Source organism: Berkeleyomyces rouxiae (assembly GCF_048999995.1).
Source record: "Berkeleyomyces rouxiae strain 22BRR77 chromosome Unknown BrBRR77_ptg000004l, whole genome shotgun sequence".
NCBI classification, from domain to species: Eukaryota; Fungi; Ascomycota; class Sordariomycetes; order Microascales; family Ceratocystidaceae; genus Berkeleyomyces; species Berkeleyomyces rouxiae.
The window spans coordinates 2,245,086-2,270,943 of NW_027396494.1; the positions used below are offsets into that span (position 1 = coordinate 2,245,086).

At 54.5% G+C, this 25,858-nt stretch overlaps 10 protein-coding genes across 10 annotated transcripts; 5 read left to right on the top strand and 5 right to left on the bottom strand.

Annotated features, from left to right (window-relative positions):
* Positions 1–3,374: 3,374 nt before the first annotated feature.
* On the top strand, positions 3,375–4,563 carry BROUX77_004853 (uncharacterized protein; the record flags this gene model as incomplete). Its single annotated transcript, XM_073749661.1, has 3 exons — positions 3,375–3,419; positions 3,623–4,009; positions 4,090–4,563. 3 exons carry the CDS (start codon positions 3,375–3,377, stop codon positions 4,561–4,563), a joined length of 906 nt encoding a protein of 301 aa, XP_073605310.1.
* Positions 4,564–4,751: 188 nt separating this feature from the next.
* On the bottom strand, positions 4,752–6,062 carry BROUX77_004854 (uncharacterized protein; the record flags this gene model as incomplete). The annotated part of the gene is made up of 2 exons (XM_073749662.1): positions 4,752–5,955; positions 6,013–6,062. The coding sequence occupies 2 exons, from the start codon at positions 6,060–6,062 to the stop codon at positions 4,752–4,754; spliced, it is 1,254 nt and encodes a 417-aa protein (XP_073605311.1).
* A 734-nt stretch (positions 6,063–6,796) lies between these two features.
* BROUX77_004855 (uncharacterized protein) lies at positions 6,797–8,579 on the top strand (the record flags this gene model as incomplete). Its single annotated transcript, XM_073749663.1, has 2 exons — positions 6,797–7,939; positions 7,989–8,579. The coding sequence occupies 2 exons, from the start codon at positions 6,797–6,799 to the stop codon at positions 8,577–8,579; spliced, it is 1,734 nt and encodes a 577-aa protein (XP_073605312.1).
* Positions 8,580–8,820: 241 nt separating this feature from the next.
* On the top strand, positions 8,821–11,041 carry BROUX77_004856 (uncharacterized protein; the record flags this gene model as incomplete). The annotated part of the gene is made up of 3 exons (XM_073749664.1): positions 8,821–8,921; positions 9,018–9,279; positions 9,362–11,041. 3 exons carry the CDS (start codon positions 8,821–8,823, stop codon positions 11,039–11,041), a joined length of 2,043 nt encoding a protein of 680 aa, XP_073605313.1.
* Positions 11,042–11,256: 215 nt separating this feature from the next.
* Positions 11,257–11,955, bottom strand: BROUX77_004857 (uncharacterized protein; the record flags this gene model as incomplete). Its single annotated transcript, XM_073749665.1, has 3 exons — positions 11,257–11,341; positions 11,399–11,645; positions 11,718–11,955. 3 exons carry the CDS (start codon positions 11,953–11,955, stop codon positions 11,257–11,259), a joined length of 570 nt encoding a protein of 189 aa, XP_073605314.1.
* A 934-nt stretch (positions 11,956–12,889) lies between these two features.
* On the bottom strand, positions 12,890–15,565 carry BROUX77_004858 (uncharacterized protein; the record flags this gene model as incomplete). Its single annotated transcript, XM_073749667.1, has 9 exons — positions 12,890–13,106; positions 13,161–13,354; positions 13,421–13,551; positions 13,610–13,670; positions 13,741–13,814; positions 13,878–13,915; positions 13,983–14,161; positions 14,232–14,414; positions 14,483–15,565. 9 exons carry the CDS (start codon positions 15,563–15,565, stop codon positions 12,890–12,892), a joined length of 2,160 nt encoding a protein of 719 aa, XP_073605315.1.
* Positions 15,566–16,718: 1,153 nt separating this feature from the next.
* Positions 16,719–18,140, bottom strand: BROUX77_004859 (uncharacterized protein; the record flags this gene model as incomplete). Its single annotated transcript, XM_073749668.1, has 1 exon — positions 16,719–18,140. One exon carries the CDS (start codon positions 18,138–18,140, stop codon positions 16,719–16,721), a length of 1,422 nt encoding a protein of 473 aa, XP_073605316.1.
* Positions 18,141–20,418: 2,278 nt separating this feature from the next.
* On the top strand, positions 20,419–21,006 carry BROUX77_004860 (uncharacterized protein; the record flags this gene model as incomplete). Its single annotated transcript, XM_073749669.1, has 4 exons — positions 20,419–20,514; positions 20,611–20,689; positions 20,759–20,829; positions 20,908–21,006. 4 exons carry the CDS (start codon positions 20,419–20,421, stop codon positions 21,004–21,006), a joined length of 345 nt encoding a protein of 114 aa, XP_073605317.1.
* A 390-nt stretch (positions 21,007–21,396) lies between these two features.
* Positions 21,397–21,875, bottom strand: BROUX77_004861 (uncharacterized protein; the record flags this gene model as incomplete). Its single annotated transcript, XM_073749670.1, has 3 exons — positions 21,397–21,588; positions 21,692–21,751; positions 21,825–21,875. The coding sequence occupies 3 exons, from the start codon at positions 21,873–21,875 to the stop codon at positions 21,397–21,399; spliced, it is 303 nt and encodes a 100-aa protein (XP_073605318.1).
* A 1,022-nt stretch (positions 21,876–22,897) lies between these two features.
* On the top strand, positions 22,898–25,243 carry BROUX77_004862 (uncharacterized protein; the record flags this gene model as incomplete). Its single annotated transcript, XM_073749671.1, has 1 exon — positions 22,898–25,243. One exon carries the CDS (start codon positions 22,898–22,900, stop codon positions 25,241–25,243), a length of 2,346 nt encoding a protein of 781 aa, XP_073605319.1.
* Positions 25,244–25,858: the final 615 nt, after the last annotated feature.

Here is a 25,858-nt window from a genome sequence, read left to right on the forward strand (position 1 = left end):
CTGACAGGCCGGCAGGTCGGGAGCACAAAGACCAAGCCAGAAGAATCAAAAAAAAGACAAAGACACACCAAGAGAATGGACGCCGGGGCAGCGGAAAAGAACGAGAGGCCTCGACTAGAAAAAAAAATGAACGTCGTGAAGCGTGCTACTAACAGCCAAACCACATACAAAACAAAACCAAAAGACTCTCAAGACCAAGAGACAATCAAAAGAGAGAAAGCCCACTTGCCATGCCATCACGACCACCTCGCCATTAATATCTCCCAGCAAGACGGCCTCGACACCTCAAAAAGGGATCCCAAGCCACTTTCTTTTTTGCACATGTGCCCCCCTTCTCTTCTCCTCCCCCCCGACCAACCTGCATGCAACTTGTACAAGTACCAGAAAACAAACCACTCCCAGTCATTCCCCCCCAGCCTTCCGGCCTGGTCCATCGCAGCCTTGGGCCTCCCAACGACCAACAGCCCAGAAAAGAAGCAGTGAGATTGTGTCTCTCGCTCCCCTTGCTCTTTTCCTTGCCCCCCCCCCCCCCCCCCCCCCCCAGCCATTATCAGGCCAGGGACTGCCATTTACACCTTGGACGTACAATCTAGTCAAGTCAAGTCTGGTACCAAGCAGGCGGGCTCTCCCACTCTGATCAAGCTACAACAAGCGCCAGCAGAGCTCCAGCTGAGGCACGGACAAGCAGCAAGCAACAAGCAGACAGCCCGGGCACAGATGCAAATCCCAAATCCCATCAGCAGCGGTAATGAGAACAAGGCTGCAAAAAAAGGTCCAAAGTTGCGGTGTATAATGGTAAAAAAAAAAAGAATTAAAAAAAGAAAAATACCAAAGGTGGTCGTCCAACTAAAAGTGGGGCTGGGCTGTACCTACCTTGAATTCACAAAAGGATTGCGGCGTACCTTCCCTGCACGCCCAAAATTTCTCTGCAACTGCCAACACTGGCCAGGGGAAAAACAAGAAAGAAAAAAAAAAAAAGGCAACAAAGAAGGCCCCGAGAATGAAATGTGGGCCCCCTTTTTTTCTTGGGAAGTGCCATTGTCTTCTTTCTGCCGTGGCAGGTTCCTAATTTCAACCCAAGTCTTTGCCACCCAGAACCTTTGACACGTCGAGGACACCAGGTACCAAAGTACCGAAGTATCTTGTACTTTTTCCCTCTGTCTAACCCTATCCGGACTTGCCATGCATTCTCTTCTCTTTTTTTTTCTTCGTATTGGTTCTTAATTAGCTGTGGGTTATTGTTCCGGTGAATATTGGTCGCTTCATTTAACCCTACTGCTATAAGCCAGGACGTTTTGATATAATAACCCACCCGACTTACATGCATTGGACTTGGTCTTTATTTTTTTCTTTTTTTTCCCTCTTTGGGTCTCACAATCTCTCGCCCTATTGCCCATCGATATTCTAGATAACCACATCACCCGAAAGTCTCAACCATAATACAACATCCGTCGCCCGCCGCGTGTCTTGGAAATAAACCTCATTCATGTTAGCTATGCTCTCCCCTGCATTCTGTGTGTCTCGTTCAAGCAGCCAGAGACAGCCTGTCACTCACCTCCCGGGCCTACCTACCTGGATCTAGTCTAGTCCTGGTCGTCGACAGCTCTCTCCCACCAATGCCTCATCCTGACCCGTGCATCTCCAAGAAGCGTAGCCTCATCTTCGAAACAACGTAAACGCATGCAAGGTGTGCGGGCTGGCGCAAGCAGCTGCAGGTGAGCGCATATGTGAGCCCACAGGCACCTGAATGTGGACTGCAGAAGATATGTATACACAAATTGTACGCATTGTACGTAGTCTTGTGCTTGTGCTTGTGCTTGTGTCTGCCCCCTTTTCCCTCCTCGCTTCCCTGCCCGCCAGGCCTCTACGCATGCACCCCTTCCCCAAGGCCTGCTTAAACGAAATCAACCGCCTGCAGGACAAGCAAGCACGCAAGCACATGGTCCGCTTTTGACTTCTTTGTGTGATCGGAACTTTGTCGTGAAAAAGACCAGTTTTTCCCTCTTCTTCACCTGGCTCTGGAGGCATATACCGGCTCGCTATGCAGTAACAATCAGACTAGACACTGCTTAGCCGTCGTGTTATAGTATGAGGCAGTGTTCATTGTTAATCTGCCGCTATGCAGGCGTAGTTCGATAAACTGACTAAATAGGCCGTCTCCATTCCGGATGCCGGGTGGGAATCCTCGATGGACGCTCTTGTTACCGCTAACAAAGTCGATCTGTCTTGTTTACTTTGCAACCCCCCACAAAACAAACAAACAATGACATAAACAAGAACCAAGCCTAATAACAGAAGAAGAAAGCAAAAAAAAAACAAAAAAGTTTCACGGGTTCTGTCGCACCTACAACGGAAGCACTCTTCCAGCCCACACAACCCTCCCCTCCCCTCCCTCTTCTTCTTTTCTTTTTCTCGCCCCCTTATGTTGGCGTGCAAAGATTTTCCAGAACCCCAGCGGAATGCTGCACGAACCATCAAGGTCAGGTTCGGACGACAAGCTCTGCTGGCCCTGATTCGCCGTGTTTTGTAGAGAGAAGCTAGAGCAAGCAAGCCACGGCCAGGATATGGTCCCCTCTTGCATACACGACCAGGGGTAACGTTCTCGTTCTCGGTGCTCGCCATGGCCATCATCGTCAAAGTTTGTGGACTAGAAGAACATCAAGACAGACCGAGAATACCCTAAACGTGGTGTAAGTAACCCTAACGATGCACACCTGAGAACAATGTGATTTCTCTTGCATGTGTTCCCATTATCACCACGACCACAATGGCAGTGGAAAGCTGCTAACAGCAACAATGCAACCCGCTCTCTCATAAAAATTCGGTGCTTCTTCCTCTTCTCCTCCCTTCCTCTTCTCCGGCCCACGATCCTCACATCCGCAGCCTTTTGTCCAGGTGGCCTCTCCCACAGACAGCAGCCATCACCAGCCCGGCCCATTCCAGCCCAGCCCAGCCAAAACCAGGCCACCTGCATATTCTCTGACATCACCCCAGAGTACAGGCCTCTTGTTTCTGCGTCTGCACCTGTGCTCCATTCCTTCTAACCACAGTCCATAGTTCCTGAACCACTTGAGCCCAGGCTTGTGAAGCAGGGCACAGAAGCGAGGAGCCCATCCGCCTCTCCGCAGCCTGCTGAACCAGCCCCTAAAAACAGGGCTCTTTAGTGCCCAAGCACTAACCGAGACCCCCCCGCTAGCGCTGCTTCTTTTAGCGCTGGCCGCCTAAGATAACACGACGTTCCCTTTTTCTTTTTACTTTTTTCTTTTCTGGGCCGGTGAGACAACCAAGCCCAACGGCAAAGAAAACAAGAACAGCTAATAAACAAAACAAACAAACAAACTCAAAAACACAAGCTTCCTGATCTTCGCGGCAAAATGTCGCATTTGCCTATTACGCCCGCCCTGGCCTCGGGTCTTCTGGTGAGTTTGATCTCCTCCTCCCCCCCCCCCCCCCAAAACCCTCTCAACCCTAGCCGCCCCAGCCACACCTGCCACACCTCAGCCACTTGCTTTCCAGATGGTAGCACAAACCAAGGGACGCCAACCTCCTCCCCTTCCCCGGCCGGCCGCTTGGCTGTCCCACGCCCTCGCTGACATGCTGGCCCTGACCCTGGCCCTCGCAGGTCCTTTATACCGTAGCATATGTTGCGCCTCTGTACGCCTCCAAGACCACCAGGCCGTCGGAAACCCTCAATAGGGACCATCCGCAGGTTATTAGGGGCCGCATAGCTGCCGTGACACTGTCTACAGCTGCCTGTACTATTGTTAGCTACATCATCATCTCTCGGGCCCCAGAGGGCGCCCGCTCGGGCTTGGATGCTCTGGCGCTCATGGGCTGCTGGCCCCTTGGCGTCTCTGAGACGGCGAGGATCTTGCTGCTCAACTCGCTCTTGTTTGCTGGGCCCATCTTTGAGTCCCTCGTGATAGAGGGCGGCTGGCGGGCCCTGGTTGATGGCGTAACAATTGGGTCCGTCTGGTCTAATCTACAGAATCGGAGGAACCTTGTAGTCGTATGTACCACGCCCACGCACCTACCCGAAACCTGACCAGAGATACTAGTTGATTCATCTCCGACTGACACTCTGTTTAGGGCCCGATAACTGAAGAGGCGCTCTTCCGCTCTGCTACAGTTCCTCTCTTTGTCATTGCTGGTGTTTCTCCCGTCCGTACAATCTTTGTGACTCCCATTCTCTTTGGGCTGGCCCATGTGCACCATTTCTACGAGTTCCGCATTACACATCCCAAAGTTCCCGTCTCCATGGCCCTGATACGCTCGTTTGTGCAATTCACTTACACCTCTGTCTTTGGCTCCATGGCCACATTCTTTTTCCTGCGCACCCAGAGCTTCCTTGCCGTAGCCCTGCTTCATGCCCAGTGCAATGCTCTGGGACTCCCGAGGTTTTGGGGCCCTGTCAATCCATATTGGGTGCCTTATGATGTCCCCTCAACGTCTCCGAAAGTTCGCGTGTGGACCGTAGCGTATTATGTGATTTTGGTTCTGGGAACTGCTGCGTGGTACACTTGCCTTTGGCCTCTTTCATATAGCGCGCAGGGGATATACTAGAATTCAACAGGATAGAATTTACTACTACTAGAAGCAGACCTTACGATAGATGATTAATCTTTCAGAGAACCGCAATTGGCTACCGATGGGTTTAGGAGCGCATGACCAGTCTTTCTTCAAATTCATGTGTAAAAGTTCATCTACTGCTGACTTGCGCATTGCCGTGTATGCTCTTATAAAAATTACCATTACTCATCGACGCCGCGTCTTCTCCTCATACGAAGCGTCTCTTTCTCCTGCCCCAGATCAGAACTGCGAGCATCCATTTCCGCCTCGATTTCCTTGCGGGCCTCTTCCTGGACCTCCTTTGGGATATCGCGGCTCTTGGACCGCGTGGTAGAGCTTCCTCTAGCTACACCGATCCCCGATCCAGCGTTGTAGCCATCAAGATGGGTGTCCTCTGGACCGCGCGTGTTCTTCTTGCGCGGCCACATGTTGGGCAGGGGAATCTCCTGGAACCGGGGCTCGACACAGCGTTCGTCGAACCAGCGGTGCAGACGCGACTCGATGAGCTGTGCAATCTTGGGTACGTCCTGCAGACGCGAGCGGCCGCCGAGAAAACTGCGGATTGAGAGGTCTAGGCGGTAGTCGTCGAGAAAGTTGAACGCCATCATAGCAGGCGTCTGCTGGGCTCGGTTGTTGGGGATGAAGGATATGGAAAGCGTACCGCTGAATCGTGTTACAGAGACAGCTAGAGCCACAGGCAGCACGGCAGACAGCTTCTTGGGATAGTTGATGAGGATCTTGGTCTCCAGGGCTAGTGTCAGCATGTCACTGAGATCAATGTCCAGGCGGGCTTGCAGACGCGGCCCGTCGCGCGAGGCTACACTAGCATTCAGAGACTTGGCGTTAGCCATGACAATGCCGTCTTCGTCGACGGGGATGATTCTGCAGTTGCTGAAGATGGGGAAATCCTCGCCCAAACTCAGCTCGGTGACGCGAATTTCATCTAGAAAGTCTGGCCGCGAGTCACCGTTCAAGGCCTTTGTCAGCGAATCTAAAATAGCATCGTCATGCTGAGCATCGCTCCGCAGTTGCGCAATCATTTGCGCCACCAGGACGTTGAACCAATCGAGGCTTTCAGGCTGATGGCTGTCAACTTTGTAATAGGTCTTGCTGAGGATCGAGCCAATGGTCAAGGTTGTGGGACCTCTGAGCACACTGGACTTTTTGCGATTCAGAGTCGGCTGGCTTGAATGCCCCCGGTTAGAGGACCGCATTCGGAGAAGCGACTTTTTGTGGGCCAGAGTCCGTGACCGGCGCTCAGTTGCTCTTTGGGCTGCAGTTTCTTCAGTGGAGGGAGCATCGCCAAAGATGAAGAAGCGGATAAAGGCAGCCAGGACAATCACAACAGACAGTTGGCCAACAATGAGCCCCTGCGTGAAGGAGAGACTAGAGGATCGGGTTAGTGTTGTAAACGGAAAAAGGGCGAGAGAGAAGAGGTCTTACGCCGGCTCCGAGCGCACAGCTGGCGGCGCTTCGGTGAGTGGCAAGGACATGGCGGGCAGGTGTTGCGGTGCTGCTTTGCGCGGGCGAGAAACGGCACAGACCAAACAGTAAAATAGTATGGCAAAGTCCCAGATCAAGAGTGATCGCCAGCCATTTTTGTCGCGCTGATGACGGGCCTGAAAGCGAGAGCTTCAAAGCGGCACAAGAGCGGATGACGCCGAAGTTGAAGGCGGTGGAGTGCAGAGTGGATCCGGCGACTCGAATCAAAGTGGATACCTGGGTGTTCTTGATAAGCGCATAGCTGCGATACATGCATAGGCAGCCACCGCCGCCGCCCCGCCTAACCCCTTCAGCCACGCGGTCCAGTCCAGCAACTTCCTCGTCAGCCTCCTTTGAGTGAAGCGACACCGTCACAATAGCGCAACTGCCTTCGTTGCGACGCCATTGAAAATAGCCTTGAGATTCAGGCACGACATTTTTTGCATGTGTTTCTTTTTGCTTTCCATGCTCCTACGTACTCACACTTTCGCTTGAGGCCCGCGATACCCAGTGTGTTCTCTATTTGCATGGAGCTTGTCCCTGTCCCTGTTGAAGCTGTCGAGATCTCCACATTTCGCCGGCATAGCTCCAGGAGCTCCCACCACCCTCACCAGGCGACAAAAAGCCTCGTTCTATTGCGCCAACGCGCAGTCTCGGTTTCCCGTGGCGTTGCTGGACTTGTTGTCTTCCGTGCTGACGGCCCCTCGCGCCTCCGTGGCTTTGTCTCTGCCTCCAAACCGTCGTCATGGATATCTGGCAGGCTATGGCCGGCTACCTGGCCAATGTTGTTTCAGCTGGCGAGAAGCCCGGCGGCACCGCTGCCTCGGCCAAAATGAAGATACTGCTGCTGGACAGTGACACGGTTTCCATAGCCTCGACGGCCACCACGCAGTCGTCTCTATTAAACCACGAAATCTACTTGATAGATAGGCTGGACAATGCCAACCGAGAAAAGATGCGCCACCTGCGATGTCTGTGCCTCGTACGCCCGTCCCCAGAGTCTATCGAGCTGCTCATTGAAGAGCTGCGAGAGCCCAAGTATGGCGAGTACTTTTTGTTCTTCACCAACATTATCAAAAAGTCGTCTCTTGAGCGGCTTGCCGAGGCCGATGACCACGAGGTGGTGAAGCAAGTTCAGGAGCAGTTTGCCGACTTTGTAGTCATCAATCCAGATCTCTTTTCCTTTGACATCGCCTCCCCCAAGCACAGAGTCTGGGGTGGAGGCCCAGAGCACTGGAATCCGGACGTGCTGCAGCGATGCTCAGAAGGCCTGACTGCAGTGCTCTTGGCCCTGAAGAAGAAGCCGCTCATTCGGTATACCAAGACAAGCGGTCTTGCGAAAAAGCTGGCCACCGAGGTCCGCTATCGAATGACCCAAGAAGAGCAGTTGTTTGACTTTCGCAAAGTCGACACTCCTCCCATATTACTGGTTCTTGACCGGCGCGAAGATCCGGTAACGCCTCTTCTGACGCAGTGGACGTACCAGGCCATGGTGCATCACATGATGGGAATAAACAACGGCCGCGTGGATCTCAGCAATATCCCAGACATTCGGCCAGAGCTCAAGGAAATTGTCCTGTCTCAAGATCAAGACCCGTTCTTCAAAAAGAACATGTATTTGAACTTTGGCGACCTCGGTAGCAACATCAAGGACTATGTGGAACAGTACCAGTCGAAAACAAAGAGCAGCGCCGACTTGAACTCGATTGACGACATGAAACGGTTTATTGAAGAATATCCCGAGTTCCGGAAACTTGCCGGAAACGTCAGTAAACATGTCACCTTGGTTTCCGAGTTGAGCAGGCGTGTGGGAGCCGAGAATATGCTCGAGGTCAGCGAGCTGGAGCAAAGCCTTGCTTGCAACGACAGCCACAGTTCTAGTCTGCGGGTAAGAAGGAGCCCCAGAAACGCACAATTCGAGCACCCGTCACTAACAGCCCAAACAGAGCATCCAAAACTTGATCCCGAATCCTCAGGTCTCGGCAGAGTCCAAGGTAGCTCTTGTCACCCTCTATGCGCTGCGCTATGCCAAATCGCCCAACTCGGCTCTCCCCATGTTGATTGATTTACTGGTTGCTGCAGGAGGGGTCTCTCCCAGAAAAGCGGCTCTAGTAGAGGAAGTGGTCAAGTACAAAAGCTCGCTGAGCCAACCCCCGACACAGGCCGGCATAACGGACTTGTTCGAGGGCGGAGGCATTCTTGGTGCCAGGGGATTGCGAGGGCTCAAGGGCGTTGAGAATGTCTACACTCAGCACAATCCCGTGCTTGAGGCGACGCTGCAGAACCTGATCAAGGGACGTTTGCGCGAACAACAATATCCGTATCTCGACGGGTCGACCCGTGACAAGCCGCAGGACATTATTGTGTTTATTATTGGCGGCGCGACCTACGAGGAGTCCAAGACTGTGGCGTCTATCAATGCTAACACTCCTGGCGTGCGGGTTGTGCTGGGAGGAACCACGGTTCACAACACCGAGTCATTCTTTGATGAAGTGGACGAGGCCGTGTCTTCATGGCCGACTGTGTAGCGTGGAACCCTTTGCAAAGGGGCTGATGAATTTCATAACTATAACTGCGAATCGGTTTTCTCGCAAAGAGAACAGTGACGTCGATGGCCGGCCTAGGGTTGGGGTTGCATTATGTACATACCGGGGCTATTATACTGATAAGATACGAAATTTCATGATGTACGGTTTTGCACATGTGATTTGTGATGTTTGGTTAAGCTAATGCCGCGAGGAGCTTGTCGCAGCGCAGAAAGCACACGCAATGCGGTTTCCAAACATCTCCGCGACCGCAAGGCCCTGGGTCTTGCTTCGCAGTCGAGCCTTGTGCCGTAGAGGCTTTGCTTCTGTGTCTACCAACCGGAGGTAAGTAAGAATTACCTTCCTGGCACAACGGGCCTTCAGCGACGCAGAGAGGAGACACTAACTGTAGCTCCGGGGGATTTATCTATTTCCTTGCAGCTTCGATGTTGTAGTCATTGGCGGCGGCCATGCTGGCACTGAAGCCTCGGCGGCGGCTGCGCGAACCGGCGCCAAGACGGCGCTCATCACGCCCACGATTGATAACCTGGGCGTGTGCTCGTGTAATCCCAGCTTTGGCGGCATTGGAAAGGGCATTATCCTGCGGGAGATTGATGCGCTGGACGGACTTGCGGGCCGGATCATCGACAAGGCGGGCGTGCAGTTCAAGGTCCTGAACAAGGTCAAAGGCCCGGCTGTGTGGGTAAGTAAGCTTTGGGGGCTCTGGATTGGCTATGGCGTGGTGTCTAGGGCCGAGTGCTAACTGGCGTGTTCTGGAATTGTAGGGTCCCCGTGCACAAATCGACCGTAAACTTTATAACCGATACATGAGCGACGAGCTCACCACCTACCCCAATCTGTCCATTGTGGTGGGCAAAGCTGCCGATATAGTCGTCGACCACAATGCGCCAACAGATGCTCCGTACGGGACGATAACCGGAATCAAACTCGAGTCTGGAGAAGTCATTGCCACACGCAGCGTTGTCATCACGACGGGGACCTTTCTCGGCGGCGAAATACATATTGGCCTCGAGGCCTTTCCGTCGGGCAGACTGGGCGAGGAGGCGACGTTTGGGCTGAGCCAGTCGCTGAAGAGCGCTGGCCTCAAGCTGGGCCGCCTGAAGACGGGAACGCCGCCGCGCATTGCACGGCATAGCATCAAGTTTGACCAGATGGAAGAGCAGCTTGGCGACGACCCGCCGATGCCCTTTAGCTTCATGAACGACTCGGTGGCTGTCAAGGACCAGCTTTCCTGCTTCATGACCTACACCAACGAACGCAGCCACCAGGTGGTGCGGGATAACCTGGACAAGACAATCCATATCCGGGAGACGGTCAAGGGCCCGAGATACTGCCCGTCTCTCGAGTCCAAGGTCATCAAGTTTGCTGATAAACCCCGCCATTTGGTGTGGATCGAGCCCGAGGGATTTGATACCGATGTCTTTTACCCCAACGGCCTTTCCATGACCATTCCTGCTGAAGCCCAAGAGCAGCTCCTCCGAACCATACATGGCCTCGAGGACGCTGTCATGCTGCAGCCTGGATACGGCGTCGAGTACGACTACGTCGACCCGCGCAGCCTGAAATCCACACTGGAAACCAAAGCCATCAAGGGCCTCTTCCTCGCCGGCCAGATCAACGGCACCACCGGCTACGAAGAGGCCGCCGGCCAGGGCATCATCGCTGGCGCCAACGCCGGCCGCCTATCCCAGAACCAGACGCCGCTGACGCTCTCGCGGTCCGACGGCTACATTGGCGTCATGATTGACGACCTCACCACCAAGGGCGTATCCGAGCCGTACCGCATGTTCACGACGCGCAGCGAATACCGCATCAGCTCGCGGTCCGACAACGCCGACACGCGGCTGACGCAGCGGGGCCGCGCGGCCGGCATCGTCAGCGACGCGCGCTGGGCCAAGTTCACGCGCGACCAGCGCGACATGGCCGAGCTGCTCGCGCTGCTGGACGCGCACCGCCTGTCGGCGCCCGAGTGGCAGCGGCGCGGGTTCCGCGTGCGCCAGGACACGCAGCTGCGCTCGGCGCTCGAGGTGCTGCGCACGCCCGCCTCGGGCCTGCACATGCTCGAGCACCTGGTGCCGCAGCTGCGCGAGTACTCGGCCGACGTGCGCCGGCGCGTTGGCATCGAGGCCGTCTACGCGCCTTACATGGACTCGCAGGTCGCGTGGCGCAGGTCGCTCGAGCGCGAGGAGACGCTGAGGTTGCCGCTGGACCTCGACTACAGCAAGGTCTGCGGCTTGTCGTTCCATGAGAGAGAGGTCCTGGCGTTGACGCGGCCCGAGAGCATAGCGCAGGCCCGTCGGCTGGAGGGCATGACGCCCAGTGGATCGCTGAGACTGCTCAAGCATGTCATGGCGGGTCAGAAGCGCGAAGCTGCGTTTGAGACGGTGCGGCAGAATGTGGCTGCGGCTGACGACAAGAGACTTGAACAGTCCCAGGATGCGTAGTGGTCCTAGTGGCGCGCGGGATACATGTATGATTATGGAGGGGAGCTCATGTGGGATTGGCGTCATTGTATCGTATTTTCTTTTTTTTGTTTGGTTTATTAATTGTTTATATCATTGGCTTGCAGAATCTAGAATGGCTCTGCGGTCTTGTACGTAACTTCGGACGACGCATTCTATTGTATATCAACCAACAACCCCGTATTTTGGCCTGGTCTTTAGACCTTGTTCAGAATCTTGACGGCATCTTTGCTGTACACGTAGCTGGCGCCACTCCAGACAGTCGTGGTCGCAACAATGTATCTATGACAGTTAGCCCCAGGGGTCATTCTATCGGGAAACGCTTTGTAGCACACGTACTGGAGGTAGCTCAGAGCCGGAGCCAGGTCATGTGGAATGATGGGAGCAGCAGTGGCCAGGCCAATCAGACCGAGCTGCAGCGCAGTGTTGACCTTGCTGATGGTAGTGGGGTGGACCTCGGCCGAGGGAATCGACAGGTCCCAGTAGCGCTTGAAGGTCTTGGGCGGCGGCAGCGAGATGTAGCGGTAGTAGATGGCCGAGATAGCCAGGCCGACGTCGCGGCCGAGGATGATGACGGCCAGCCAGACTGTAGCAAGCCAGAGAGAAAAATTGATTAGCCCCAAGTGTTCTTCTTTTATTCACCGCCGACAAGACGTACCCGGAAGACCGCCCTTGGCGGCCAGACACACAGTCAGAATCGTCATCAGCGCCTTGTCGGCAGCCGGATCGATGACGGTGCCGACCACCGTCCGCTGGTTCCACTTGCGCGCAATCCAGCCGTCGAGCATGTCGGTGATGCCGGCATAGGCAAACAAGCCGGCGGCCCAGGCGTGGTGGTCGTGCAGGATCAGGTATCCGATGGCGGGCGCCGCCAGCAGCCGTGAAAACGTGAGCATGTTGGGCAGCGTGTAGATGTCTTCGTGGACCTCGACCGCCGCAGGCTTCGCGGCAGCGGGGCCGGCCGTCGGAGCGGCGTGGGGGGGTTCGGCGGGTTGTGTCTGGCTACGCTTGCGTTGTCAGTCGCTATGATCTCTTGCGAAAGGGGGCCCTCATTTCTTCTTCCTTTGGGGGGAAGAGGGCGTCCCTCTCTTCATTCGTCCAATGCGCCCGCTCTGTCATCACCTCTTATCACAAAAAGCCGCTCCGAGACTGAATCGCCGCGCCGGCCACGCCTCCGCCGTGCTGCCAGGCACGTGTCTCGCAAGCAAGCTTGTGCCCTGGGCGTGCGGAAGCAGCAGCCGGCGGCCGCCGAGAGAGAGATTCGAGGCTCGCCGAGCGCAGTGCGAAATGCCCCGAGGGCCAGACGCCGACCGGAGGAGCACGTTTATCATGGCAAGTTTGTCTTTGTCGTGCCGGGCATCCCTTCGCGGCGGGTAAGTAGCTGAAGAGGAGGGCGGGATTTCTTTTTTTTTTTTTTTTGGCGTGGGAAAATAATCGATGCGCCGGGGAGGGGGGGGGCGTGTTTTCAAAGTGGGCGGTCTCAAAAAGAAAACTCAGGCCCGTGATCGTCGCTCGATGCGCAAAGAAAAAGCGCCAAGATCGATCCGAAGACTACGAGCAGAATTGTTTCGCAAAGATCGAGAACGAGGCTGCGTCCGCTGAAGAAGAAGGCCGCCCGGTCAATGTCTCGGTTGCACAAAGACGTGCTCACGTGATCTGGGTTGTGTAACACAACACCGCCATCTCTACATGACGGAAACGGACCTGCAAAACAGCAATACACTTAGAATTAAAGCCACCAATCTCTATGCCGCAGCCTCGTATGTCCTGTAACCCTGCCGCAACAAGGCGCGACTTCATAGCTGCCCGCCCAAGTGTCGTCGGTATCCCCTACCACATGCACCACGGTTTGAGCTGGCTCCCCTTGTACGGCACAGCCTTTTCAACGTCAAAGGGGACCGGGACTTGCTTCTGGAACATATCCAACGGCGCAACTCCTCCCCCGAGCCCCGTGCCTACGTCCTCGCCAACGGCCAGCACGACACCACACTCCCAGTTATCGCACGTCATGCTTGGTTCCGCCGTCTTGGGAACAGAAATCCGACCCCTGATGTCAACTGTTAGTGCGCAGACTCACTTCAGAATGAGGGGGGCGGCTTACCATGCGCTCTGGGACAGATTTCCACTGCCCACGTACGCCCATGCCTTGGTGCCAGTGTCGGTCTTGTTGCGCACAAAGAAGATTTTGCTGTGCATCAGGCTTCGAGACCGCACGCTGACACAGTCACGGAAAATGTCACTGGGAAAGGTTTTGTCGGCAAACCATTGAGAGCTTAGACAAATGGTTCCCGCTCCCTGCAGTTCACATGTCTTAGTACATTACTTGCAGGCTCTGTTGCCAATAGTTTTTGATGCTCTTACTGATGTGCCATTGAGGCTTGCTTCTACTGTCTTCAAAGAAGGAAAGTAGAAACGCATGTGGTCGGTCAAGCTTCCGGTGGTTTCCTTTTCAACGCCGTCTTGCACGACGCGTCTATCAGATAGCAGGTATCCTATTTCGGTCAGCGATAAGCGTTCTTGGAGATAGGCACAAAGAGTGTGAAAGCTTGCCTCGACATGACGTGTATATCTTGCTGAGAAAGTCGATATTAAGTTTACCGACAGAAGAACTCTGTTTTCATAGCCAGGCAGTTAGCATTCAAGCTGCGCACTCTTATACATCATAGAGAAGCACTTCTTACAACAATATCGACCTCGACAGGATTGCTCGTCGCAAGCCCCAAGCTTTTCACAGCATTGGCAAGCCCACAGAATCCTTTGCGCAGATGAGAGTCAGCAACCAGATAAACACAAAGTCCTTGTTCTTGATTAGACATACCAGCAAGGTCTCTGTCCTGACCGCGATGTGATCCATTGCTGTTAGTTTCCAGTTAGCACATCGTTCTTGGTGTGGCCCGCCATGCCAGAGGAGATATAAACATACGCCGAGTACACAAAGCGGTATTTATTAGCCGCGCTAAAATCGTATTTTTTCAATGAGGAAACCAATCCCTCGGGCAACTTGGATAGCAGCAGAAACCGCGTCAGGCTGTGTTCGAATGGGCCTGGAGAGGCGTCCTCCAAAGGCTCTTGTTGTAGCGGAAGATCAATCAAAAACACATGCTATTTTATTGTCAGTCGGAGGTCCTAATTCGCATGAGATCACGGCCGTAGATGGGACGCGGCATCTCACATTTTCCATGGCGCCTGTAGACCCCCAGTCATAGCTCACAAAGTTCGCCGTCGGCACAACGATTCGCAGGTACGAGGCAAACTTGAGTATCATGAGCTTTGAGTGCATGATGCCCCTCCGAGCAATAGGCGGATATATGTACCGGACATTATCATTGGGCTTGGAGAACTCGTATTCGCTTCTCTGCCAAAAAAGTCAGCATCTTATTTCACAGCCAAGTGAGCCTGGAATCGGGGTTTTCGTTTTTTTACCTGGTCATTACTCGCAGCATGGACTACCAGAAACAGCTTTGTCCGTGATATGTTGATATTCTGCATGAGGAAGCCCTCTTCCCATTGAAAGGAGGACACAACGCCCATAATCAGCTTGTCTTTTTGCATGACTTGCTGTATGGTTATGACGTCATCGGTCTGAGGGTGTCCTCTCAGCCAAGTCTTCTTCACAGTGCCATGTGGGAAGGGAAGGCCTGAAGAGGAGCAAGATTTCTGTTTATCATCTTTAAGCTTTGCTGTAGCCATGGAAGAGAAGTGTGCCCGATCTGCCGGTTCTTGCTTTGGATTGACTGCAGAATGGGCCTCGGATAGCTTCATCGTGCTCATCACAAAGTCGTTTTCTTCAGTCTTGGCTTCCTTCTTCGGCGTTGCATCAGGCTCAGAATCGCTGTCAAGGACAATCGTGACGGGCTCTCGCGTGCACGAAGAAGTTGCCACAGGCTCCTCCTCATCCGACTCGATATCCACGACCGGCCTGACACCCACTTCATCTTCTTTCTTCACCAAGGCAGGACCGTTCTCGAGCTTAATCCTGCGCGTGACAGGCTCCTCCTTGACGCCCACGTCCAACTCAGCCTCATCCCTGCTGCGCTTGATTGGCACGGGTGGTGTTCCAGAACGGAGTCTTGCCCGCGCCAACCGCTCCTCCTCCATCCTTTTCCGATCAAGCATCATGGCTCCGAACTGCGACAGCACCGGCACTTGAAAAGACACGTCAGTTCCTGTAGAGACTACGCCCGCCGCCGCAGATTCGCGCGCCCCCACGCCCGGCGGCGCAGGCCCCGCGGTGCTCGCGCCGGCAGGCCCGCTGGCGACTTTCGACGCGACCATGGCCGAGGGCGTGGCGAGGTTGGCCGAGAAGAGCGCAGCCGCCACGTGGGCAGGCAGCGCGCGCGCGGTCTTGCGGCCGTTGCGGCCGGGGAAATCTGACCTGTGGTTCCGCTGTCCATGATCCGACGGGCCCTCGGGCTCAAGCGGGCAACTCTTGGCCGACAGCGCGATAGCGCGGCGGATATCAGCCTGGTAGCGTTCCTCGCCGCTGGAATAGCCATTGTCGCTCATGCTTTCACAGACAAGGAGGGAATACCAGCAAAAGTAAATGCAGCCAAGGTGGCGGTGATCAGAGATTCAAGAAAGTAAGCAAAGCCGATATGGAATGGTTGGTTGTCCTGCTGAGCAAAACAAGACCGGGAGATAGGGTTTGGCGCGTGTCATTCGGCCAGTCACGAGATCACGTGTCTCACATTGGCCGGCACATCGGACCCTGCGACATGGCTGCAACACCACAGAAAATCACAGCAATGAAGCCAGAAGCAGAAGGGCAGAGCGAATACTGCAGCACTACATATCTCCAGGGCTCTTGTGAGTGCCCAACAGCCGGATGGAATCTGTTGTGCGCTCATAATAGCATCAATCATCGGATCAAGGCCAAAAATACCCGCTACTTTCCATGGTATCCCGGCTGTTGAAGAATAAAAAACCTCAATAACTATCGCACATGTGAAACGCTGACAGCGCAAAGCATGCTATATTTGTTAGCCGAGCGAATTTACCAGGCCGATAGGGACTTTTTACAGGTGAGAACACATAGTTCTCTAGCATTCATCGCTCAACTTCAGAACTTTATTGCCTTGTGCAATCCAAGACTCCGATAAATACAGGCAGACATACCTAGGTGGAATTCACTTGGTCGCCCCCTCAGTCTTACGGCATACTTGATTCACTGCATCAAAAAATGGCTCAAGTTTTCCTTCATGATTTCATTATTAAATGACTTGTCGTTTAACTCAAAATAATTGCGACACATCCTAGCCAACCTCGCTATGATCACCAAGCGATGCGCTACACAGAGCGCAAAAGTGTTACCAGTATGTTGTAAATTGAGGATTAAATAAATAGTCCGAAAGTAATGGCCCCGACGATTAAAAAAAGACAGAATCTGCTTATGATCCGCTCATGATCCGCTTTCAAAAGAGAGTGGCAATAAAGAAAAAGAATGGGACAAAGGGAACCCCAGTAAGAATGGGAAAAGAACGTGTGAAGACAAAAGAAATCGTGTAAAAACGAGACCGCGAGTGTCTTTGCGAGTTCTGACAGTAAGACTTGTCGGTCGTAGTAGAGAGTCGGGATAGAGTTATATCATGAGGAAAACATGATAATGAAACCATTTAGTCGAAAGAAAAAAATTATCGGTCCGATGCCTGTGGTAGGCGCCTTAGGCAGAGCTGGAGGGTGAAATCTTAAGCATCTGTCTGAGGCGGTCCTCCAGAGCCAGCGTATCGCCCGCAATCACGGGATATCCGGTCGACACGGACTTCTGAGGTAGACTGGCGTGGAACCCAGACTGCAAGCCGATCGGGCCATCCGCACTCATTCCTCCCTGGTGCTGGGTGTGGTGGTAGCCCATGTGAAAGCCATGGGCATGGTGGACAGGAGGGCTGTGGGAGAAATCGCCGTTGCGCTTCATGGGGTTGACGTTGGTCGAAGGGGTCTCGGGCGTGGGGATGTTGAACAGGTACGCCTTGAGAGCAGCGCTGGCATCGTCCGAGATGTAATGAGAGTTGTGGGGAGGCGTCTGCATTGAAGCCCGAGGAGGAGTCGGCATGATATGCGAGGGCAGAGGGGGAGGCGTATGCATGAGGTTTTGGGTGAGGGGAGGAGAAGGAGTAGGACCGGTGTAGTTGTCACGGCGCGGGCTCTGGGCCTCTCTCAGGCGCTCGGTGAAGGGGCGAGCAAATGACGAGCCAACGGGCTGGTGGGCATAGCCATTATCGAGCTCAGAAGCCATGGCCTTGTAGTATTTGTTGGAATAGCCCGTGTTGTCGCCACCAGAGCGCATGACCTTGTTGACAGAAGGGGAGGCCTGGACGCTGTTGAAGATGGCCGACAGTAGCGCAGGCGAATCGGAGGGGGGAGAGTTGGTGGTTTGGTGAGAAGACATGCGCGGCACGGTATGAGGCTTGTCCAGGTATCTGTTCTCTGCACCGGGTCCGTTGGGGGTAGAGTGCTTAGCACGCTCCTTTTCGGCACGATCGGCCTTGAAGATGAACTCCAGTGGCGAGTCAGAGACGAGGCCGGGGTTGTGGAGCGGAGGTGAAGCGACAAAGGCGTGCGCAGCAGGCGGGAGCGTCTGCTTGGCGGGAGATTCCGTCTTCTCCGAGACCGACCGTGATAGTTCTGCTTCCGGAGTGGTGGGCTTCTTGGCCAGAAACTTGGGCATAGGCAGCGAAGATGGGGCAGGCGAAGCATGGAAGGTCGAGCCAGCAAACGGAGTCGAGCTTGAGCGAGGAAGGCCGGCGCTCTGAGGAGGAGTAGTCTGGCGACCAGAGACGGAGCGGTTGTTGTGAGGAGTTTGCGGCTGCGGCGAGGTTTGCAGGTTTTTATTAGAGCGAGACCGGTTCTTGGACTGCTTCAGCTGAGACCGACTTTGGCTCTTGTCCTGACCAGTGGTCTTTTGCTGGCTGGAGTTGTTCTTCTGGGGTGTCTTGGGAGGCTCGCCGGAGGTTGTTGCGGCATTAGCAGCATGTTCAGACTCTGACACATTCGCAGGCTGGCGGCCCTTGTTGGCGCGGTTGCGCTGTCTGTTGTTGTTGTTGCGGCCAGCGCGCTTTTCTCTGGGAGCGGCAGCTTCAGACATGACGGCGAAAGATGGCGATGTGGTAAGAGCGTTGTTGGGAATATTTAAACGGATAGTAGAGCGTCAAGAGACACTCACGGTTCAACGGTGTTGCGGTGTGTCGATGAGCAGGCAGGAATAAAAAGGCCAGGCGGGTGATCGGTGGCAAGTAGAGAAGTAGACGTTGCTGGTGAAATAATGGTTGCGTTGGAGAGAGTAGATGAAGAAAAAAACAAAGTGTTGGAAAAGTGCGAAGTTTTGTTCTGCATAGTGGTTGTGATAGGCGATTTACTGCATGAGCGAAAATAGAACAGTCAGTAATGGTTTGAGCGCCAGAGTCAAAGCAGTGGTGGATTTTGGTAGCGTCTGTTTGCAGTTTGCAGGGCACAGGCAGGGCAGGCAGGGGAGAGGGAGCGATGGAGAGGGAGGGGGCTCGTCCAGCCAGTCAGTCAGCCCGTCAGCCAGCCATCCAGCCCCAGAAGAAAAGCAGAGCGAGGGTCATCTAAGGCGCCCAGGATACAGACTCCCTAGTCGGGTCGGGCCCATCTGCCGACGCAGGTCCACCGCAAATGTCTCTGTTCAAAGCAAAAGACGGCGGCAGCGCTGAGGATGCATCGTCACCACAACTACAACCACGGAGCAGGCAGGGCGGTGCGATGATGCGATGCGGGCGGCAGCAGGAGGAGCGAGGGGGGCGAGCGTGCTGGCTGCATAAGGCTAGGAGATTGGGCTGGGCGGCCGGGTTGTTTTCCACGGCCAGGCCAGGCAGGCTCTGTCTCTGGAGGTTGGAGGTTGAGGGTTGAGGGTTTCGGTGCGTCTCTTACCTTGAAACGGCGCGTATTGAACTGAAAAGCAGACCAACAGAGAGTAGCGCTTCGCTCGCAAACAATCAACGAGTTGATGCGTAGGAGAGAAAAGAAGGGCTGCTGGAAATAAACAGTTCAAAGCTCGACGGCGAATGTGAACGCTGGCGCTCGCTAGTTTTATCAACCACAGGGGGAATGGGCGATTTGGGGTGGATTGGATGAGAAGAAATGAGAGAGGAACAAGAAGGAAAGGGAGAGGGAGCCTGTAGTTATACTTTTAATGGGGTGTGAGGGGCGTGACGAACAGGGAAGGAACTAAACTTTCAAGCGGATTGGGCGCGGGCGCAGTGCAGATGCAGCAGGTGCGCGCACCAGGAGCAACTACTCGTTCAACTCGGCGAATGGTGACAGAGCCGCGGCAGAATGCCCGTCTCAGCGACCGCCAACCCGCCTAAACGGGCCCTAAGGCCAGGCCTGGCGCGGGCCTCTGCAGTGCAATAGCGCCATATTTTAGGGGCGCTGTTTCTGGCTTTCGGCTAGTGTTTGGGCGCCCAATCCACTGCCCTTTAGTGGCTTCTAGTTCACTGCACTACCCCCGCTAGTTGTCACCGCGCTAGTCTTCACTGCGTTTCCATTACCGGCCGGTACTGGCTCGCAGGGCTCCTTGTCCCAGGCTTATCGAGCGTCGGCCAGTGTCTCCATGTCTCTGACTTTTATTGTATTGCATGCATAATGCAATGCACCCAGGCACTCATTCTCTCTCTGAAACTGGTTCATCAACCACCACCCCACCACCACAAAAAGAAACATGCTCCCATGTTGTAGTTTGTTGGCCAGCCAGAGAGAAATCCACAACCAGCCCGCGCCTATCAGCCACTCTCGGTTTTGATTGGGTGCTGCCCCTTGCCACTTCGCAGTAGCGCACCGCAAGGGTTACTGATTAGCCATAACCCTATCCCCTCCAGTCCGACGAATGGGCTTGCCGCTTGATGCTTTCGGGACTGATATTCGCATCTAGTCGCCGTGTTGTGATTTTTTGCCAGAGAAACTGTCACCATCTCGGCCAGTGGCAATCTGAATTACGCCATACCCTGCCTGTGTAAGATCGACCTTGGGCTGTTGATGCCCTTTTTCCATTCTCGTGGAGCCTGGCCAACTCCAATCTCTGCCCCAATCCTCCTTCCCTGTTTTCCTATTCCGTCCATGAGTGCCAGGGACGTACCGCCAGCTAACCGTGCGCCGATATTCACAGGTCGCAAGCCCATATTTCCATCTCCATTTTCTCGCTCGCGTGCTTGTGCTTTGCATTGCACTATTCCCGGCGTTACGCTTGCGACGCCTCATTCTTGACCACCCCGGGATCTTACTTTGACGCGAGACCCTTGACGCGAGACCCGACCACATCACACCGTACGCCTCTAGTACAACCCCTTCGGCCAAATATAGCTTTTTGCCCCCCCCCCCATCACCCACATCCACGGCACCGCTTGATCATGGCCGACGTCAATATGACAGATGCCCCGGGCGACTCCAAGAAAGCTGCTGACAAGGCTGTCGACAACGGAAAGAAGAACTTTGAGGTTAAGAAGGTGCGATATCACGCAGTAGAGGAGGGCTTTCTGGAAAGCTTGAGCGATTCTGGACATGCTGTGAATACCATTTGCTGACCAACCACATTCGTCTAGCTGCACGCTGTAGCTCTCTGGGCTTGGGATATTGTTGTCGACAACTGTGCCATCTGCAGAAACCACATCATGGACCTATGCAAGTCTCCCGGCTCTACATGACAACCAGCAGCCCAACGTGCGTCTAGCTAACAAGCCCGATGTCCAGGTATCGAATGCCAAGCAAACCACGGCTCTGCTACCAGCGAGGAGTGCACTGTAGCTTGGGGCATTTGCAATGTACGATCCGGACCAGCTCCCTCCCTCCCTACACCAGTTTCCGGGATATTCACATTAACACTGAATCTACTCCTCTAGCACGCATTCCATTTCCACTGCATCTCAAGATGGCTCAAGGCTAGACAGGTGTGCCCGCTCGACAACCGTGACTGGGAATTCCAAAAGTACGGCCGATAGACGCAAAACTACGACACCTTGCCAACGACTGACCGCTCGACCATGTCATTGCCTCTCTCGTCTGTATTCTAGCATCGAAGATCGTTGACCCCCCCGCGCGATTCAATGATCCCCACAGAACAAGATATTAGACCATCTGCCGACTCCGCACTCTTCTGGAACATCCAAAACATGTACCCGGAGCGTAAGCATACGTACTATTCCGGCTTCACTTCTGGGGGGCTCACACGTGGGTCCTGGCTAGATCAGACAATAGTGTCATGTAGCGAATGTCTCTTGCGTTGCATAGCTTGTCCCGTCCCATAATGAATTAATGCCCTATGACGAAACCCCCTAACAAATACAGAATATGGCCTGTGTCCGTGATCTTTCTTGCTGATGGCTACACCACTACTGGTCCTTTTCCAACAGTGACTGATATGTTTGGAACCCCGTGCCGGCGGGCAGCCACTTGACCGGGTTGCGTTTGTACATGGGCCATGGCGGAACGACCAGGAGGAGCGTGACTATGGCGCCACCGAGAACGATGAAGAGGGCTGCGCGTATGTCTTGGTAGACGTAGCCGTATATAAACGCTAGTATCTGTGCGACTTGGTTAGAAGCTTTGGCGCTAAGGGCGGTGGAGAGGGTGGCCAGGAGCGGAACGAGAAGACAGCTGGAAAAATGTACACCCGGGGGCACTTACGCCGAAGACGGACATGGCGACATTCTGTATGAGCTCGGCGAAGGGTTGTCCTTTAAAGTCCTGCAATCGATAGTTAGTACGGCACGGTAAGGCGGAGAGTGTGAGGTTGGGGTTTGTGAGGGTTTGTACTGACAATTTGGCCGTCAAAGACGTCGCGAATCCTGTCTATGAACTCTTCAGCCATGGTTACGTAAGCTGTGGTTTCTGGGGAGAGGCGCAAAAGTATCGACAAGGTCAAGATGTAGCGGTCGAGGCTGCGTATGGTGTGTGTGTGTTTGTGGTCGTGGACATCGCATGGTTGAAAGTTGGCGACAAGCCAATCGGCCAAGTAAGCACTATGCGACAAACCCTGAATCCTTTAGGGCTTCATGCGACCCTTGTTATCGGGACAAGGCTGACGTCTCATGATTTAGCCTTGTCTGGGTGTCTGGGGAGAGGGGTCAATAAAAGTGGAGCAACACTGTATTTTGCATCACGTGGCGATAAGAATGACCTCATTTCTCATTTGAGAAAAGAGGGGAACGTTGAGAAAAAAGCTGGGTCTTTTTACCCCGCCAACATCATCGCGTTTTTGCAGGAAGAGGGAACGGGTGCTGAGTTCTGAGCACTATCCGTCTGGACTTGTGGCGGCCGTACACAAGCACAAGTCTACGCGCGTGGCAAAACAGACTGCTTTCAGAGATCAGCGTAGAATTGCGCCATAATATGGCAACTCTCTGACTGAGCAAGAAAAGAAAAGAAAAGAAAATTCTGCATCCGCCCCTCGGCCACAGCGCCACAGACAGTTAACCCAAGCCGGCCTAGTCTCGCGTTGCAGGCGGGTTTGTTAGTGGGACAATCCCATTGGCCCATAGTATGTAGCAACTGCCAGACCAGACCAGACTTGACGTTCCTGCCCGCAGAGCAGCACGTCAGAAAAAAAAAAGAAAAAAAAAAGGGTAGCTCAAATTTTCCTTCGGACTGGGGGACATCGGCTGGCCGTGCCCACGCAAGAACGCTCATCTCGTCGCAACGCTATAATACGGCGCCTGGGCCTGGTTCTAGTTCCTGACTCTTATTTCCTTTTCTGCTTTGCCTTGGCTGCTTTGAGCGTGTGCCTGTGTCATCCGCAAGCAAGGTCCATAGCCGCGAAAGCGTCTCTACCATCGTCTCTTTCTTTGTCTTCGTCATCCACCGGCCCATATCCGGCCCTCCCCCTCCCCCACCATGTCTCTACGCGTTCTTCTCGTTGGCAACGGCGGCCGTGAGCATGCCATTGCCTGGAAGCTGAGCCAGTCACCCCAGGTCGACGCCATCTTTGCTGTCCCCGGAAACGGCGGTACGGCTGGCTGCCCCAAGACCACCAATGTGACGTCAGTCTCGGCCGCCGACTTTGCCGGCCTGGTCGAGTTCGCCAAGAAGGAGCGTGTTGGCCTGGTTGTTCCCGGCCCCGAGGCTCCGCTGGTTGACGGCATTGAGGAGCCCTTCCGCCTGGCTGGCATCCCCGTGTTTGGCCCCTCCAAGGAGGCTGCCCAGATGGAGGGCAGCAAGACTTTCTCCAAGGACTTTATGGCCCGCCACAACATCCCTACTGCTGCTTACAAGAACTTTAGCAATGCTGACGAGGCCCTGGCGTACATCGACAGCATTGACCACGATATTGTCATCAAGGCCACCGGCCTGGCTGCTGGCAAGGGCGTCATCATCCCTACCACCAAGGAAGAGGCCAGAGCTGCCGTCAAGGAGATTATGATTGACCGCGCCTTCGGTGATGCTGGTAGTGAAGTGGTCATTGAGGAGTTCTTGACTGGCGACGAGCTCAGCATCTTGACCTTCTCTGATGGCTACACTTTCAAGTCCTTGCCCGCCGCCCAGGACCACAAGAGAATTTTTGACGGCGATCTGGGCCCCAACACCGGCGGCATGGGCTGCTACGCCCCTACTAGCATTGCTACCAAGTCTCTGCTGGCCACCGTCGACAAGGAGATCCTCGGCCCTACTATTCGTGGTCTGCGCCAAGAGAGAGCTCGCTTTGTTGGTGTTCTCTTCACGGGACTCATGATCACCCCCAAAGGCCCCAAGGTTCTAGAGTACAACGTCCGCTTTGGCGACCCTGAGACTCAGACCGTGCTTCCTCTGCTGTCTGCTGATACCGATCTGGCCGAGGTCATGCTCGCCTGCACTGGCGGCTACCTGGATGCCGTTGACTTCAAGGTTGACCAAAAGTTCAGTGCTACTGTTGTTGCCGCTTCTGGCGGCTACCCTGGTTCTTATGCCAAGGGTATTCCCATGACTGTCGATCCTAGCCCAGAGAACACTACCATTTTCCATGCTGGTACTGCTCTGGAGGGCACTCAGCTCAAGACTGCCGGTGGCCGTGTTATCGCTGCCAATGCTACTGCCGAGACTCTGGAGGCCGCAGTTGCCAAGGTCTACGAGAGCATGAAGCTCATCAAGTTCGACGGTATGTTCTACCGCAAGGACATTGCCCACCGGGCGTTCAAGAGCAAGGCTAAGACCGAGATGACTTACTCCCAGGCTGGTGTGAGCATCGATGGCGGCAACGAGTTTGTTGAGCGCATCAAGACTGCCGTTCGTTCCACCAAGCGTGCTGGTGCTGATGCCGAGATTGGTGGATTTGGTGGCGAGCTGGACCTGTCCCACTGCGGCTACCCCAACGCCCCGATTCTAGTCGGCGCCATCGATGGTGTGGGTACCAAGCTGATGATTGCGCACGCCATGGGCAAGCATGACACTGTCGGCATTGATCTGGTTGCCATGAATGTGAACGATCTGGTGGTGCAGGGTGCCGAGCCTCTCATGTTCCTTGACTACTACGGCTGCAGCAAGCTGGATCCGCTTTCAGCTACCGCATTCGTGGAAGGTGTGGCTGCCGGCTGCAGAGAATCGGGCTGTGCCCTGATTGGTGGCGAGACGGCCGAGATGCCTGGCATGTACCAAGAGGAAGACTACGATGCTGCTGGTGCTGCCATTGGTGTTGTCACTGCTGAGCGCAGACTGCCCAAACTGGACGCCATGGTTCCCGGCGACGTGCTCCTTGGTCTGGAGTCCAGCGGTGTTCACTCAAATGGCTTCTCACTGGTCCGCAAGATTGTCACGGATGCCAGCGGCCTGACCTACAAGGACACTGCTCCTTGGGAACCCACCAAGTCTGTTGGTGAGGCGCTGCTCACCCCTACGCGCCTATACGTCAAGGCGCTTCTGCAGGTGTTTGCCAAGGATCTCGTGAAGGGTGCGGCCCACATTACTGGCGGAGGCCTCATTGACAATGTCCCGCGCATGCTACCCGACCGTCTGGCTGCTGACATTGACCTCAAGTCGTGGGAGCGGCCGGCTGTGTTCAAGTGGCTGCGCGAGACGGGCAACGTGCCCGCCATTGAGATGTGCCGCACGTTCAACAACGGTCTTGGCATGATTCTTGCCGTAGAGGCGTCCAAGGCCGATGAGGCATATGCTGAGCTTGCTGCTGCTGGCCAAAAGGTGCACCGTATCGGACAGCTGATTCCCCGCAACGGTGAGGCCTGTGTTCTGACCAACCTGGAGTCGTGGTAAAGCGCTCTTGAACGCAAAGGGGGCTGAGGAGGGCGTGGCAGTGTCGTTGCCCAGCAAAAAGAAGTGTGGGCAATCGAAACAACAGAGGAGAAAACATTTTGATAAGGGTTGAGCCGGACTGGCTGGTTGGCAATAAATAGAACATGTTTATATGTATTTTTTGGTACGATTATCTTGTTTTTGGCGTGATGGTATTTCTATCACTGCTTTCCCGAGCGCATTCTCTTCCATGTGGCATTTTAACCACATGGGCTCACGATTGGCGGTCACGGTGCCGTGGAACCGGAGTTCATCCGGCTGCAAGGGAGTTGCTGGATTTTAAAGGTGCAGTTGCCTCTTTTGATCTGGGTTGAGGCCAGCCGTTCCCAAACGAAGTCTGAGGTACTTTTTTTTTCTTCTTTTTCTTCTTCCCATGGAATCCAAGCAGCAACACAGAAAAGGGGCCAGTGAGACAGTGCATATTATAGCTACTACTATAATGGTAAATAGTCTGCTTTATTTTTGCCTTGTGCGCGCACACGAGAGCTCGAGTCGAGCATCGTGCTGTGGCTGGCCAGGGTAGTTGCAGCTGCGTGTGTTGTTCTTCTTCGCCCTCCTTCCTTGTCTCCATGCGTG